The sequence below is a fragment of the Carassius carassius genome, chromosome 24, assembly GCF_963082965.1.
Source record: "Carassius carassius chromosome 24, fCarCar2.1, whole genome shotgun sequence".
Taxonomy (NCBI): Eukaryota; Metazoa; Chordata; class Actinopteri; order Cypriniformes; family Cyprinidae; genus Carassius; species Carassius carassius.
Window position 1 is genome coordinate 28,394,979 of NC_081778.1, and position 16,332 is coordinate 28,411,310.

General features: G+C 36.1%; 2 protein-coding genes across 5 annotated transcripts; one reads left to right on the forward strand and one right to left on the reverse strand.

Annotated features, from left to right (window-relative positions):
* Positions 1 to 3,797: 3,797 nt before the first annotated feature.
* On the forward strand, positions 3,798 to 6,849 carry LOC132103719 (sialoadhesin). 3 transcript variants are annotated; one of them, XR_009423447.1, is made up of 4 exons: positions 3,798 to 3,915; positions 4,073 to 4,468; positions 5,800 to 6,151; positions 6,237 to 6,849. XR_009423447.1 is itself a non-coding variant. In XM_059508813.1 (4 exons), exons 1-4 carry the CDS (start codon positions 3,861 to 3,863, stop codon positions 6,241 to 6,243), a joined length of 558 nt encoding a protein of 185 aa, XP_059364796.1. In that variant the 5' UTR covers positions 3,798 to 3,860; the 3' UTR covers positions 6,244 to 6,849. The 3 variants fall into 3 exon arrangements, 2 of the variants coding, with proteins under 2 accessions (XP_059364796.1, XP_059364795.1); XM_059508813.1 differs by having other exon boundaries at positions 6,052 to 6,151; XM_059508812.1 differs by lacking the exons at positions 5,800 to 6,151; positions 6,237 to 6,849 and having other exon boundaries at positions 4,073 to 4,598.
* A 443-nt stretch (positions 6,850 to 7,292) lies between these two features.
* On the reverse strand, positions 7,293 to 14,667 carry si:dkey-33i11.1 (B-cell receptor CD22). 2 transcript variants are annotated; one of them, XM_059508815.1, is made up of 12 exons: positions 14,392 to 14,667; positions 14,258 to 14,307; positions 13,671 to 14,027; positions 12,455 to 12,712; positions 11,635 to 11,904; positions 10,067 to 10,336; positions 9,308 to 9,577; positions 8,897 to 8,978; positions 8,763 to 8,811; positions 8,577 to 8,675; positions 7,839 to 7,940; positions 7,293 to 7,720 (listed from the first exon to the last, which is right to left on the reverse strand). In XM_059508815.1, exons 2-12 carry the CDS (start codon positions 14,298 to 14,300, stop codon positions 7,655 to 7,657), a joined length of 1,866 nt encoding a protein of 621 aa, XP_059364798.1. In that variant the 5' UTR covers positions 14,301 to 14,307; positions 14,392 to 14,667; the 3' UTR covers positions 7,293 to 7,654. The 2 variants fall into 2 exon arrangements, with proteins under 2 accessions (XP_059364798.1, XP_059364797.1); XM_059508814.1 differs by having other exon boundaries at positions 7,816 to 7,940.
* Positions 14,668 to 16,332: the final 1,665 nt, after the last annotated feature.

Below are 16,332 nucleotides of genomic sequence, written 5' to 3' on the forward strand. Positions count from 1 at the left end.
GTGTCTTTGCTGCTGACCTTTAATGATCCAGTTCAACCATACTAATAATTAAAAAATGACTTTAGATAAACTAACAATTGTGCTTCATTGTTTTTTTTTTTTTTTATTGCTTAGAGTGTTGAACCTTCTTCTCCTGTGTTCTACTGTACAGACGTGAATTTACTTTTCCTTCAGCCTGAGGTTTATTCATTACACTTTTTGGTGTGAAAGGGCTTTTACATTTGCTATAAATAGAACTTCTTATATTAAAAACAATCAAGCCCTGCTCATATTTAAAAAGTAACGCAAAAGTAATGTAACACATTACTTTCCATAAAAAGTAACTAAGTAGCGTATTTAGTTACTTTTTTAGGGAGTAACGCAATATTGTAAGGCATTACTTTTAAAAGTAACTTTCCCCAACACTGGCCACCAGTGACCAAAACTTGGATAAAGTTACTTGTAAACAAATACAGTATTAAAGCAAATTTTTGATTAATTTAGTTTTTTGTCATCCCTGTATATATCCATTAAGTTAAATTTGAGAATACTTTTTTTTTTTTTTTTTTTTTTTTAAAGAAACTCCCTACATCTTTACTTCTTTTCATGGCTTGGCACTGATCTCTTCCCTGCCTTCAAAAAAAACACTTATGTGTGTCTGTTATTCTTAATCTTAAAAAATAATTTTCCAATTGTGAATGAAATGCACAGGATGCATCCATGTCGTTTCACGTATAAATGACTAAGTTAGGCCTGACAATTTAACTGACTATCTAACTGACTTACTCTCATGCATTAACAAGTAACGTGTCACCAGACAATTATTATTATGGAACATTCGGTGCATATTATCATTTGGTGCAATCTTGCTATGTGGTCACTGTCACAAAATAAACTGATACAAAATATGCAAATCACCATGACTGTTTATTGTTTGATAGCACCCAGCGTATTTTACTTTTATTGTGTTTTATTAAACGTTGACTTCCCATCACTAGTGTCTCGACTTCCCACACTTGATAAAGTAAAAGTCCAAGTCCGCGACAAGCGTTGTTTCGCTGCACTTCTTTGAATCGCGATTCGCTAACTTCAGTAGAGTCTATAAAATGATTGGCCATAAAATGAACCAATCACAAGACATCTTATAGGGGGGGCACCAGGGGTGGCCAATCGAATTTCAGGGGGTGCCCCCCCTGGCCACCACGTAGACCCGTCCCTGCTGTTGAAGACATTAAGTTGATTCAACATACAGATATTATTTTTTTTTTAATGTTGATTTACAAGTGTTTTTGTTAACCTTTTTCAACCATTTAGCATTAAACATTACCAACGTTGTTTCAACGTTGAAACAACAACTGACCTTATTTCAACCATATTTCAACAGGTCGGTCATGTGCCGGCTGGGGGGCTACTTTAGCACTGTTGCAGCAGATTGTTTTTCATGTCCGCGGGTTGAAGCGACTCCAATAACGATTATGATATTATCATAATAATGATATTTATACCCTGGAATGCAAATTTTAGCAGGGGAACCCCACAGAATGTGACTTTTAACTGGGGACTCCCTTAAACAAATTTGGACTAGTTTTGATAGCAATTGGGTAGATTTATTGTGAAAACCTAGCAACCCTGATGGTAACCACAAATTATTAAACTCAAGATGGCTGTGTATGGCTGCCTCAATGAGGAGCTCTCCAGTTGTTTTAATGTTTTTGTAAAAAAAATGTCCTGTCTATTGTTTTTCAAACACAATGCGTTTTACTAGGGATGAACTGCTGAACAAACAATCTTCTACTAGTTTTTGATTACTCAGAAGTTTTGCTGAACATTGTAACTGACAGAGCAGCGGTGCTGTTCAAGTGTTTTAAGACATGCAAGTGTGGAAATCGAGCCAGTGTTGTGCAGAATTCTGCACCTCTGCCAGATTATGCAGCTGTTCAGAGCGAATCGTGACTCAGAATCAACACGGAAATCACATGGCAGTGGAACATGCTTCTACACCTACCAAAGCCTCACACATGAACTGCTAAAATACAGACATCATGTTACATGTCCTGCCAGAGACAATAATATACTAGACCACTGTTAGACCACAATAGAGGATGCATATCACTCTGTCCCACAGGCTCTCCGATCACTCTCTGGTTCATCGTTTACCAATGTACAGGCAGAAACTGAAATCAGCTAAACCTGTAATAAGGACTATAAAAAGATGGACTAATGAAGCAGACTGCTTTGACTGCACTGATTGGAGTGTTTTTGATGCTGCTGCCACTGATCTGAACGAGCTCACGGATTCTGTTACATCATACCTCTTGTTTCTGTGAAGATATGTGCATCCCTACCAGGACTCATTCGACTTACAATAATGACAAATTGTGGTTCACTGTAAAATTGCCTAGAGGAGTGGGGGCAGAGTCTTGTATAAATAGGAAACACACAGAAAACACACAGATTAGAGTGGCTAATAGGAACTAATTTGAAAAGCTGAGAAATCAGTTTTCTGCCAATGACTTAAAACCATTTCAGGTTACGCACAGAGACACCTGCTAAGAAGGCCGCCACACCTCTGGTCGAGTGAGATCCGGTTTTGGCTTGAAGGCCCCCAACGGGAAGTTGTGGCCTAGTGGTTAGAGAGTTTGATTCCTAACCCTAGGGTTGTGGGTTCGAATCTCAGGCCAGCAATAACACGACTTATAAATTCACCCAACTGCTCCCCGGGTGCTGCAGCATAAATGGCCGCCCACTGCTCCGGGTGTGTGTTCACAGTGTGTGTGCACTTTGGATGGGTTAAATGCAGAGCACGAATTCTGAGTATGGGTCACTATACTTGGCTGAATGTCACGTCACTTTCACAGATTGCTGCTTAGACCAACAGTCCCGAGATGGGGGAGCATGTGAGGCGACGCTGTGTTTTTGTTTCTCCCTGTACGAGGAGCTGATACTTGGCGGAATTAGAGATCGACGATGGAGGAACCTGCTGGAACACCGCCGCCTTTTTGCGAGCCTCCTGGTACCTGTCGACGATGGAATTAACAGCGGAGAGAAAAATCAGCGGTCCTCCTGAGCTTCGTAATATCCATCCTCCGACACGCACCAGCCTGACCCGCTGCCAAATACCCCTTGCCCTCCAGTGCTGAGGTGGCTGGCAGTGGCTTGGAGGGCAATGCCGGAGCCTTAAAGATGATGCTGTGCCGGGAGCATCGTCTTATAGCTGAGCTCACTCATCCCCGGTGTTCAACTTGGGCACAGCACGAGTTACCACCTCCAGTAGCTCCTCATACTGGGGTGACTGAGGGGGCGAATCCTCATCGACGTCTACCACATCAATCTCCCCGGAGGAAGACAGGTGAAGCGCCGAGCCCGCTCCCCGGGCTACAGTATTTAGTCATAGATAGTTATTGTTAATAAAGTAACATAATACTGGGAATTATGTAGTAACAAATATGTTTAACAAAATCGTGAGACGTAACTGGGAACATAACTGAATAATATCAGTAATTATTATTATTATTGTTGTGTCCTTCAGTTCTTAAGACTACGAATAAATGTATGCTTTATGCCCAATTTAGTATTTTATAATACTAATAGTAATAATAATAATCACAGCTATTATTTACATAACGTTACAAAATAAAAATAAAAAAACTTAACATGAAATATTAGTTAAAATTAATTTTAATGTAAACATTTTTTCATAAGATACAATAACATGGAAATGTTGAAATATATATACATCACACAACAACAGAAAATAAGTAACTGGCAACATGCAGGAAATAATGACATACTAAATGACGCAAAAGGAGGAGGAGGAACTAAAACTAGACAAGGGTGATGTTTTCGCATCTGCACTGTAAGGAAATACTTGTGGCTGTAACATGATGATAAATCTCCATACCGCCATATGGACCCTGACGTCCTTGATTCTGTCGGGTAAGACTTCCTGCACAAACGACACATCAGATGTTTTGCTTCTGCTGCTGAGTATATAATTTGCTTGAGAAGGCAAATATAGGAATGCTGTTTACATTGTAGAACCAGTTGTTTCTGATTAAATTCCTTCAGAATTACTCATATGCTTCAATTTCAGGCACTCTTGCTGCTGACTGGACAGTGCGTGTTCCTATGGATCCAGTCTATGCTCCTTCTGGTTCTTCTGTAGTTTTAGAGTGCACCTATGACTACCCTGAAGAGTCTGACCAGGGAAAACTGCACAAAGTACTGACAGAGATGTGGTGTCTGAACGAAAGACGCTGCATTACTCCCAGATACGTGTACCACAGTGCAGGGATATTCCCTGAGCCCTCATACCAGGGCCGAGTCAAGTACTTTGGGCAGACAGGGAGCAAAAACTGCTCTCTGATGATATCTGATCTGAGGTCAGAAGACAGCGGCGTGTACGTGTTCCGGTTCATCACCGACCATCTGAAGGCCAAGCTACCAGGACAGAGAGGAATGAATCTACAGGTCACACATCAGATAGAAAGTAAGAACAGTCTCTTATGCTCTGGACATGCAATATTTCCTTTCATATTGCACAAAGATGAGGATGTTGCACAGAAAAAAGAAATTGGGTTCCCCAAAGAACTTTTCAGTGAACAGTCCTTAAATTAACTTTTTTTCTCTCTCTCTCTCTTAGTGTGAACATTGTGCATTTGAAATATTTCCATGGATGTTAAATGTTCTTCATTGAACTATAAAAAAAATAAAAATAATAATAATATTATATATATATATATATATATATATATATATATATATATATATAGGGATCTTATATATTTTTAAATATTAGATATATATCTATATTAGATATTAGATATAATATATATATATATTATATATATTATTGAGAGTGTAAGAAGTGCATTTTAGTTGCTCATTTTGTTCAATTAAAGTTTTCAGTCATTTGTCAGTAAGGTATAGTTTAAAATCATTTTAGGAAGATGATAAATAAAATAAAATAATATTAAATATTTCAGACCCAAACATCTAGTAAAATTTTCATTCTAGGCCTGGAAATCACAACTGTAAAATCTTCTAATATTTAAAAATATATAAGATCCCTTTAATAATTCATAATATATCTTTATTAATTTATAGGTCACATAAAATATAATACTTTTATATAAAACAACAGCACTAACTAGTATGTCATTTATATAATCAATATGGTATCACTTTAGACTAAGGTCTTATTAGTTACTATTTGTTAATGCATTAAGTAATATTAAATAAAAGATTGCTAATTTATTTTTTTCAGTGTTTATTAATTTTTGTTAATACAAATACAACTATTTATTGCTAATTCATGTTAGCTCAGGTTTATTAAATAATAACTTTTCATTTTAATCATTTAATAGTAGATTCTTAGTTTAATAATAAGATTATTGTTATTATTATTGTTAGTTCATGTAAACAAATGCAGTTAACTAATGTTAAATGGAACCTTATTGTAATGTTACTGTTCATATTAATAACATTTATGGATTTAGCAGACACTTTTATCCAAAGCAACTTTCAGTGCATTGCAATGCTCTACCAATGAGCCACAGGAACACATTATAATTATTGACCAGGTTATTTCTCTGTATTATAAAATAATTATTTTGTGTTTAGGATTTTATAGTTTACTACCCCCCACAACAATGAAATCTAATTGTTTAAAAATCAAAATAATATCTAAAATGAAGCATATTGTCAGTTGACATAAACGTGTGTGACGTGAGAAAAAAAGGCCAAAACAAATGGATTGGCCAATATCTTTTGGCTTTTTTCTATATTTCAACTCATAAATAGCAAAACTTCCTTTTTTAGTCCACAGCAAATGTCAGCTCTTCACAAAAAGACGTATCCACAAAGTTGAGGCACTTCCTCAGAGAAACCTAGCTTTCATGACTTTGACTGTGGGAGATTCATTTCGAAACCTGTGACCAGTTTACGTGACATTATTTAGCACTGATAAACAAATTTGTCAGCCACATTACTGACACTTTAAAATGTGTGAATACTGTGGTATAGTCATGTGATTGTAAGCTGTTTATTGAAATTGTCTCAAATTCTTCACAGCAAGAAGTGCATCTTCATCCACTACTGGCATTGTGCTTGGAGTAATTATCATGGTTATCATAATAGCAGTCATTGTAGTACTCATCAGACGCAAGTCACGGTAAGCAAAGCATTTACTCAATAAATTTCTTGTCTGGCATAATTTCTGATCTCAGAAACTAATGGAACATTGCATTATTTTTCAGGGGATAGAGTTCAACATAACACAGAGGATGAAAAAGAGAAAACTTTTGACTGTAAACAAAACAGAGATGTTAACAAATAGTTCTGTTTTTTTTTTTTTTACATTCATTTTATGCATTTTTGCATCCATTACAGTCTGTATTATTTATTCATTCATATTATTTCCTGCACATCAAACGGTATGTTTTATTCTCATATTTCACTTTTTGCAGTCATATTTCACTTTTTGTAGTCTATTGCATGTCATATTGTATCTTACTTTTTGCATGTCACTGCCGCTGTGTTGCATGTCAGGGTGACCACACTGCTTTCAGCCCATGAACTGGTAACTGAACAACACATTTTCTTGACAGAGTCTGTAAAAAGAGAAAATTATGGTTTTGTATAAATAGTAAGAAACTTATTAAGCCAGCAGAAAAAAGAAAACAGGAAAGAAAACCTTGTTCTACGATCTCGTTCTCCCCTCTTCTGCACATCAAAAAAGCATGGTTTAGTTTACAACACCTCACTTCCTAAAAATGAAGCAATTGGAGGAATATTTCACCATAAAAAATGACTATCTATTGCTATTTACTCACCCTTGAATCTATGAAGAACCTTCATACAGTTCCAGGTTGGGAATATATATATATATATATATATATATATATATATATATATATATATATATATATATAATGCTAGGGTCAATTTTCTTGAATAGAAGCAGATCAGTACTTAATATTTTGATAAAATGTTCAGTAATTGCATTAAATTGTGTATTATTGTTAGACAATAGATGAAAACAGACTTTGTTGGCATTGTAATAAATTATTATTTATTTGGATCTTCTCATGAAATTATCATGTCAGTTAAACTGAAATTTTAAGTGGGATTTTTTTTTTTAATGATGGGCTTAATTGTGTTACACTCAAACATATAGCAGATACACGACCATTCAAATGTTTGGGGCCAGTAAATTTTTTTTTAAATAAATGTTTTTCTGCAAGAATGCATTAAATTGATCAAAAGTGACAGTAAAAACATTCACATTTCTATTTTTCCAGTTTCCACAAAATTATCAAGCAGCACAACTGTTTTCAATATCAATAACAAAAAGAAATGTTTCTTGTGCACAAGAGACTTCTCGTAAAAACTTAAAAAAAATCAAAATAAGTTTTGTGTCCGGCTGGATTTTATTAAAGCAAACTGCAGCCGGACACAACTGAACAGAACATCCAGTGGAGATTTCACTTGTGTGGCCTGTTTTCAAGTCTCTGACATTAAGGCTGCATCACGTGGTCCATTCATGTGCTGTAAGTACATGTAGTTAAAAAAAATCACTGTGGTTTCACAACTTCTTCCAACATTCTTCCTGCTTTAGACTCCAGACTCTTCCATCTCCCCTCTCGGATGCTTGGCAAGAACAGTATAAACAGCATTAGGACCATCTTTGAGCTTCTTCTCTCCATCTAGATGGATGTTTGTGACCTTTGCCTTTTCCCGACTGTAAATAAAGAAGACAAACACAACATCTCTGGCCTTAATATGACAGAGGACTGGTGCAAACCAGCACACATGTACTGTGTAATTGTGTTTAACCTGGGCATGCGAGAATAATGCACCGTAATGTAGTTGATTTTTCCCTGTTCCTCAGCTCTCTGAGCAGCTTCTTTCAGGGGCACGATGGAAGGGTGGCTGCTTTCATAAATCTCCTCTGGCTCCTCCTGAACCAGGCACAAAATAAAACCCTCATGAGTTTGGAGAGTATGACTCAATTCATATACTATCCATCCTTAAAGGGGACATCAGATGCAAAATTCACTTTAACTGTACAGGTTGCTTGCATATAAATGTGTCTTAGCAGTGTGTGGACACAACCACCCTACAATGATAAACCATTCACTCTTTTTTTAATTCCCAAAAAAACCAATAAAGTCTCATTTATCAAGCCATTTTGATTTTGTGAGCAGTATGACGTCATAGTGCTTAGGTCCCGCCCATTACAGTTGACGGACTGTCTCGTATTAGCATATTTATGCATATTTGGGCTTTCGATGTCCCATTTAAAATCAAGACTACAATCAGTGCACCACAAATCACAGAACATTATACATAGTAGGGTACAGTTCCTGTCATGCAATACTAGTATACAGTAGATCTTCAAACTTTTGAAACACATGATTGTTTTTGGGCTAATGCTGTTATTAATAAATTGTGCAATGGAAGAAGATGAGACTGAGACTTCATTGTTGAGCAAAGGTGCTAATTTTTAAGTATAAACCTAAAAACTTTGAGATAAGAAATTAAACTAATGATAAAATTGACTTCTAGTGTACAAAGATCTGAACCAACAAAATTACCGGAATGTCTGACATTTTTGTTCCCTTGAGGAGAAACGTCTCTGAAGTTGATTCCCGAAAGAGAGTATTATCAACTGGCAAGTCAACTATTGGTGAACACTATATTTTTAAGAGAAACAAGGCATTCAATTAATTTGAAAATTTAAGGTTAGATTCAAATCAAGCAAAGACAGAATAAGAAAGGACCTGCTTTTCTTCTTCAAGGTTTTCAGTGTCCACGCGATGCATGTTTTTACTGCAAAAGAGATGTGAAATGTTGTGTGTAAGATTAGATGAGAAGATCAGATATTTAATACTAAAGCCAGCAGACATAAAATCACCTGATCATGACAACCACGGTCAGTGAGATCAGTCCGACAGAAACAACCACTGCAGATGCCAATGCAATCACCTTCAGTCGTCCTGAACATTCACATCACAGCATCTCAATGATATCCTTACAGTACATGCAAATCCTTCATCTGATGAACAGTAAACGGCATCAGGAACTAACCATATTTATGTCCATATTCACACACACCACTAATGCCTAATACTTAACGGTAGTGTGTGCATATTATATTTATGTGATATATGAAATGTGAATGCATGTTAAATGTAATAATTTTTAAACAGCAATAACACTAATTTTGAAGAAACAATACAATATCATATTTAAAAGAGGTAGATGTTTGATGCTCAGACAAACAAACAAACAATAATCATGTTGGTGAACTGTGTAATGCACTGACCTCGAACTTTCACCGTCAGAACTGGGGAGCTGTGTGCTCCGATGCGGTTGCGGGCCTCGCAGTAGTACTGGCCGCTGGCTCCAGAGCTGACCTCAGCAATGGTGTAGCTGGGACCCGATCGAGTTTCCCAGGCGTCAGCCGCATTGATCCGGTGCCAGGTGTAGTTCTCCACCGCCGGATTGGCCTGACTGATGCAGGTCAGCGTCAACGAGCTGCCCGCTTCGATCACAGTGGAAGGCCGTGCCAACACAGAGGTGTTTTTGGGGGCATCTGAGAGTGAGAGAGAGATGGAGTGGCGTAAAAAAGTGCAGTAAATGGTTAAACTATTTGCACCACAAACCATTGAGTATATTACGGAAGCTTAACTTGCAATAAACTTGCAATTCTAAGTTTTTTTCTCTGAGTTTTGAATTTACATATTTTATTTCATTTTTTCTTCTTCTCTGAATTGTGAGAAAATGTTTTGCAATTTTGCTTTGTTTTTTAATTCAATGGCGGAAACAGGCTTCCCCAGAATTGCAATTCTGAGAAAACAAACAAGAAATTGAGAGATATAAGCTCAGAATTCTAACTTTTTTCTCACAATTCAGGGACATATCTCACTATTATGACTTTTAATATCTCTTAAGATAACTGGAGATTGATGACAGTGGAAGCTTCGCACATTCAAATGGCCACAAGCACTCTTAGATTAAAAATAAGGAGGACAAACTTTATAATATTATTTCTGATATACATTTACAATAAGTATAAACTTACATAACACTGAAAGGGAAATAGTGGGCGATGTCCCCATGCTGAACCCATTCCACACAGTACAGTAGTACTGTCCGGCATGATGGGAACGCACGCTAGGGAAGGTGAGATTTTGTGCATTGCCTTTGGTCCAGGGCTGACCGCTGTTCACTTTGTACCAGGCGTATTTCTCTATGGGAGGGTTAGCATTGCTGCTGCAGGTCAGATTGACAGCAAACCCTTCCAGGATGTCTCCTTTAGGACTGATGAGGATTCTTGTGTTTTTTGGAGAGTCTGAAAACACATGTAAATATATTTTACTATACATCACGTACTGAGCAATACATACTGTTCAAATGATTGGGTAAGATTTTTTTTTTTTTAATGAAGGCTGCATTTACTTGATCAAAATTAAAAACAGTAACACTTTGAAATATTATTACAGTTTATTTATATATATATATATATATATATATATATATATATATATATATATATATATACTTTTTTTTTTTTTTTTTTTTTTTAAGTAATTTATTCCTATGACGTAAAGCTGAATTTTCAGCATCATTACTCCAGTCTTCAGTATCCTTCGGAAATCATTCAAATGCTGATTTCCTGCTCAAGAAAAATTTATTATTATCAATGTTGACAACAGTTATGCTCCTTATTATTTTGATGAAACCATGATACCCTTTTTTTTAGAATTCTTTGATGAATAGAATAGAACAGAATAGAATAGAATAGAATAGAAAGAATTTATTTAATTTAATTTCAGCATTTATTTAAAATAGTAATATTTCATAACATTACAAAGATCTTTACTTTCACTTTTGATCAATTTACTATTGAAGCCTATTTCCGAACTGAATAAAAATATAAAAAAGGTAATTGTGACTTTTTATCTCTAATTCTAACTTTTTTTTCTCGCAATTATGATTCATTTTTTGTTCCGAGAAGTTCTTAACATCTTGCTACGTGATTCCTGTTTTAGTTGGTCCATCTCTAAAACATCCCACTTAGATATAGTATGGTTCCCTTTTTCAACATATGCCATTGTTTTATCATTTACAAGTTGATATTACAAAATTTTGAAAAGAAGTAGCTTATGTGTCTTACATAAACTGCACAATGTGAGGTCTCAATCATGCCCATAGCATAAACAATTTGGGACAAGTCATATATAACTGAAACACACCCCTAACTCTTAGTATGACCAATGCTAGTAGTGATGTTTGACTTAAATGAAAACAGGAAGTAAATACTCCTATCGTGGCTGAGCATCATGTGGTTCTCTATTTGCCCTATATTTGTACTCTTGATTTAAACTTTGATCTATTGGAGGGTGGCAGACAGAGTGACATAATGTCCTGCCAAAATAAAAGTTATTACACAAGTACCAGTAACTGAATAAATCTGCACTCACAAAGAAAACAGATCAGCACCACATGTCTGATTAGGGAAATGAAAAGTTCAAATGTCTGGTGACATTTCCAAAACAAGCTGTCATTTTGACCTATTCACTTAAAAAGCTTCAATCTTTAGAAATGAAACCCCCCACTCCTGGCTGCATAAAAATAGAGGCAACCTACAGGTAACATTCAGTAAAATCGGTCTGGACCGGTCTGTGCCGAGTGGGTTGCGGGCCACACAGAAGTACTCTCCATGGTCCCTGTAGTCCAAACTCCACAATCTCAGCTCAGGTCTAAAGCTGTCTGGCACACTGCCACTCTCTCCTTCTTTAAACCAGGCAAAACTTTCTGCTGGCGGAGCTCCATCACTACTGCAGGTCAAAGTCACCGAATCGCCCTCTCTGACTGCCTCTCGAGGGGTGATCTGTACCGTGGTGTAGCGAGGAGCATCTGATACATAGAGAAAGAGAGAGGTGAAATGCAATTTCGAATGGGAGAGGGCGGCTGACAGTAGAATTCAGTTGGAACACATGGCTTTAATCACTGTATTTACCATTTTATGTATTTTAATACACAATATTTAAAGCAGAGTTGATTCCTTGAATAGTTTTTTCTACTTGAAATTAAATAACACATGTATAAAATCAGCTAATTTAGATGTTACCACATGCTGCACATTTTATACATTTTCACAGTATATAAAGTATATGTCTTATTCAATAATGTTTTGTTGAATGTGTATTTCTTTTTTCTTATGCTCACCAAGGCTGCACTTATTTGATAAAAAATGCAGTTAAACAGTAATATTGTGAAATATTTTACACTTTAAAATAAATTGAATTTATTCCTACTGTGACAACACTGAATTTTGCCATTACTACCATGTTCAGTGTCACATGATCCTTCAGAAATCATACTAATATGATGATGATGAAGAATATATATATATATATATATATATATATATATATATATATATATATCCATACACAATACTCACATCCAAGAGCCAGGGTGACTCCCGGTGACTGGACGTTTTGAGGTGGTATTGGACGGCAGGTGTAGGTACCTGCATGCTGACTGTCAAAGTTATAGATGGCTGGCAGCTTGTCGGACTGACTCAAATTGATCCCATTCCGATAAAGGGCAAAGTTCCTGCCAGGGGCAGCACAGCCTCGCGCCACACAGCTCAGGAAGACCGTCTCACCAGCAGCAAACATGTTGCCTATTCTCGGTGGATGTATATGAACCTGAAGCTCTGGAACCAGGATAACATTTCACTACATTAGGTCCATGCGACGTGCTAAATTATTTTAGGAACAGAAAAGTTGGTTTTCTCCACAAAAATAGTTTAACATTTTTCCGTAATTACTAGATTTTTTTTTTGAGAAAATGTGTGCAAAACTTTTGCTACAATTAGAGGATGTTGTCAGGCTGTTGCTTTGTGGTTACTAGTGCATTTAAAATTAAATTAAATTAATGCATTTAGCAGACACTTTTATCCGAAGCGACTTACAGTGCATCAGGCTAACAGTTTTTACCTAACGTGTTCCCTGGGAATCAAAGTCACAACCTTGCGCTGCTAATGCAATGCTCTACCACTTGAGCCACAGGAACACTCTTTCCACCATTGGTCTAATAATCAAGTAGCCCTGCCCCCCAAAAAACACTGGCTTACTTAAACTAGCACTCCATTGAAAAGTTTAGGGTCAGTAAGATTTTTTGTATTATTATTTTATGTTTTTAAAAGAGAGCTCTTGTGTTTATTTAAAAAAAAAAATCAGAAACAAATAAAAATAAAAAATTATATTGTGAAATAGAATTACATTTTCAAATAGGTATTTTGTATTTGAATTTATTTTCAGATGTAACTTATTTCTGTGATGCAAGGCTGATATTTCAGCATCATTACTCCAGTCCTCACTGTCACGTGACCCTTTAGAAATAATGATACTGATTTGCTTCTCAAGCATTTCTATATATTATCAACACTGAAAAACAGCTGAGACACCAACAATAAAATTCACATTTATTTAAACATAGATTTTTTTTATGCAACATTACAAATCTGACACTTTTGATCAATTGAATAAACAAAAGTAGTGTAAACAGTACTGACCCCAAAGTTTTGAACTGTTGTGTATAGTTGCATCTACATATTAAACTAGTTTTTATATTATTTAACATAAAAAATCACCTTTAAAATGTGGCCTCACCTGTGACGGACAGTGTGATGGCATCAGGAGAGGTCCATCGGCCCTGTGGGTTGTCAGTCTCGAATCTGAAATGGTATGATCCTATATCGCTCAGCTTTATGTTCGTGATCTGCAGACTGCATCTTTTAATGCCCCCCAAGTATTTGATCCTGTCCCTGTACGAGGGGCTCAATAGATTCCCATCAGTATGGTAGGCGATTTCACGTCTGCCTTCTGTAGAGATGTGAAACCATGTGACCCGCGTGGAGCTGAAGGGCGAAGGGTAATCATAGTGGCACGGCAGCGTTACGGTGGTCCCGGCCCAAGCACAGATGTCCGTCCTGGAGAAATACACCAGCCATTTACTTGCTCTGACTCCTGTAAAGCAACATAAGAGTAATCAGAGGCCAGGTATTGACCTTATTAAGGTGTGCGCTGTTGACTGCAGGGGAAAAAAACAAAACAGGAAAAAGCACAGATCGATACAATATAAATAACCTGTGCACCAAGGGCACTCAGGTAACCTAAGAGCACAGAATAGAGTCAGAGTAGTTGCAATATGCATCCATTTATATGTATTAAAACACATGATACCTGTCCAAAATTACCTGACAGGAGAAGCACAGAGGCCACCATTATGTGCACCCACATCTCAGCCCTGTTTGTGTGTAAAAACATGAAAGACTCTAAGTAACTTCAAGAATAATCAAGATATTAGTACCTGGTTTTGATGTAACACTACCTGGTTGATGTTCTTCAGCAGGCGCTGCCAGTCGTCTGTGGACACATGGACATGCACATGGGTTGAAGAGGGAGCTGTATGGCACCAGACACACAGTGTGGGATGCTGAGCCAGAGTGAAAGCAGAAGCTGAAGGGGTGGTGACAGGCTGGCCATCCCACTGTCTCTCCTCCCGTCTCTCTGAGCCTCTAAACTCGGTCTCTGTCTCCAGTGAAACTCTATTCCACATTCAGCAAGGTGCACAGGGCAATAACCACAAGTTGCTGACATCTACATGCCTCTTGTTCACACACACACAAAACATGCTAAGGGGAAGTGAGGCAACAGGAAACATGTCTTTTAAAACACGTTCACTTTGCCGCGTTCCTTAATTTAAAAAAAATCTGTATGTTCTTATGTTAAAGGCTAGAAATGGTTTCTTAGCCCTGGCATTTTTCAGAAAGTTGTTGTTTTTGTGAAGACATGAACATTTTTGTGCTTAAAATGTTTAATTATTAGGGCAAATTAAAAAAAAAATCAGTTTTGGAGGTGTCAAGAGAATAAAAAAAAATAAAATGTAACGACAGATTTTTCATGAAAATTAACCATGGGTTAATTTTAACACAGCAATCATATTTTAACTAATGTATCCACACTAAAAAAAAACAGTAACTATAATACTGAACTACAATTAACTATGATTTAACTACAGAAACAAGAGTTTAAATCTGGTATTTATATAGCTGAAACCTCAAGTAAAACTTCCTTTTACTACTGTAAAAAATCCTGCACTGTATTTTATTGAAATCTACTAATATTTTACTGCAGGAACATGTTTAGTTGTGAGATTTGTTGAAAACTTATATAAGTAAAACTACCATTTATATAAACTGTGGTTTTATTACAGGAACAAGACTTGTACTGTAGTATATGTTGTGAGGGCATAGTAACCACAAGCACAACCCTCTATAGGAAAATCAGATTTGCTGTAGTGTGCTCACGGTTATGAATTCATCAATGTAACTAGGACGATTACAGCCTCAGGGGTGGGATGAAGATGTAAGATAATGTTTTTAAAACACCTCAGCGACCTCTTGTGGTAAAAAAAATAAAATAAAAGTAATAAATAAATCAAACACAATTTCAAAAGAATAAAAAAAAAAATACATTCAAATACAAAAGAGAAATATTCGTTAAGAATACATAATGAGTATGACGTTAAATCTTTCAAATGGGACACACTGATATACATTTTGTCTGCTTAAATCAACTAATATGAACGATTATTCAAATTTAGGCCTATATGTTTACATTTTCTTAGTATTAAAATATAATAGCAGAAAATGCAGTCTAAAAGCAAGTGATTCGTGATTAACGATGGAAAGGGGCGAAACAGACTCTGCCACACTCTACCTTTCTGAGGACAAAAACTAATCCTAGAAGAGAAGTTCAGAAGAAGGAAATTAATAAAGAAACCACCACTTTGATGAATTAGCTGCTTAATAAGCAGATCAAGCTTGGCTTCAAACTGCAATAAGCATTAATACATTTATGACATGAGGTTGAATATGGCGTAGTTTCAGACAGAAACACGGAATCGATTTTGAAGCATTTTTCTTAAAGTTACAAAATAAAATCTACTAAAAGGACAATATATTTTCTTATAATTGTTCTGTAGATTTCCCGTGTTTATGAATATTAATTAGATCAATATCACTTCCAGAAGGACTCTGCTTATCGCTTCTGGTGTTACAGTTTTTTTCAACTGCTTACATTTTCCAAAGTTTTCCTCTTTTTTTCAAAACTTAAACACACAAATTCAAGAATTGCACACACAAGATGCAAAATGCCTCACGTCTTTCAAAATGAAACACCACAGTCAAAATATCACAAACATATTTCAAAAGCAAACATTTGTCTTACTTTGTAAACACCTTTACCATAATGTTATATTTTTGATTAT

Bases quoted from the DNA above. Each gene is read 5' to 3' on its own strand.
- LOC132103719 (XM_059508812.1), top strand. From the start codon at position 3,861: ATGATGATAAATCTCCATACCGCCATATGGACCCTGACGTCCTTGATT. The intron at 3,916-4,072 runs GTAAGACTTCCT...CTTCAATTTCAG, and splicing joins GACGTCCTTGATTCTGTCGG to GCACTCTTGCTGCTGACTGG.
- si:dkey-33i11.1 (XM_059508814.1), bottom strand. From the start codon at position 14,300: ATGTGGGTGCACATAATGGTGGCCTCTGTGCTTCTCCTGTCAG. The intron at 10,337-11,634 runs GTAGGTTGCCTC...ATGTGTTTTCAG, and splicing joins GATTTTACTGAATGTTACCT to ACTCTCCAAAAAACACAAGA. The intron at 8,979-9,307 runs GTCAGTGCATTA...GTGAATGTTCAG, and splicing joins TCTGACGGTGAAAGTTCGAG to GACGACTGAAGGTGATTGCA.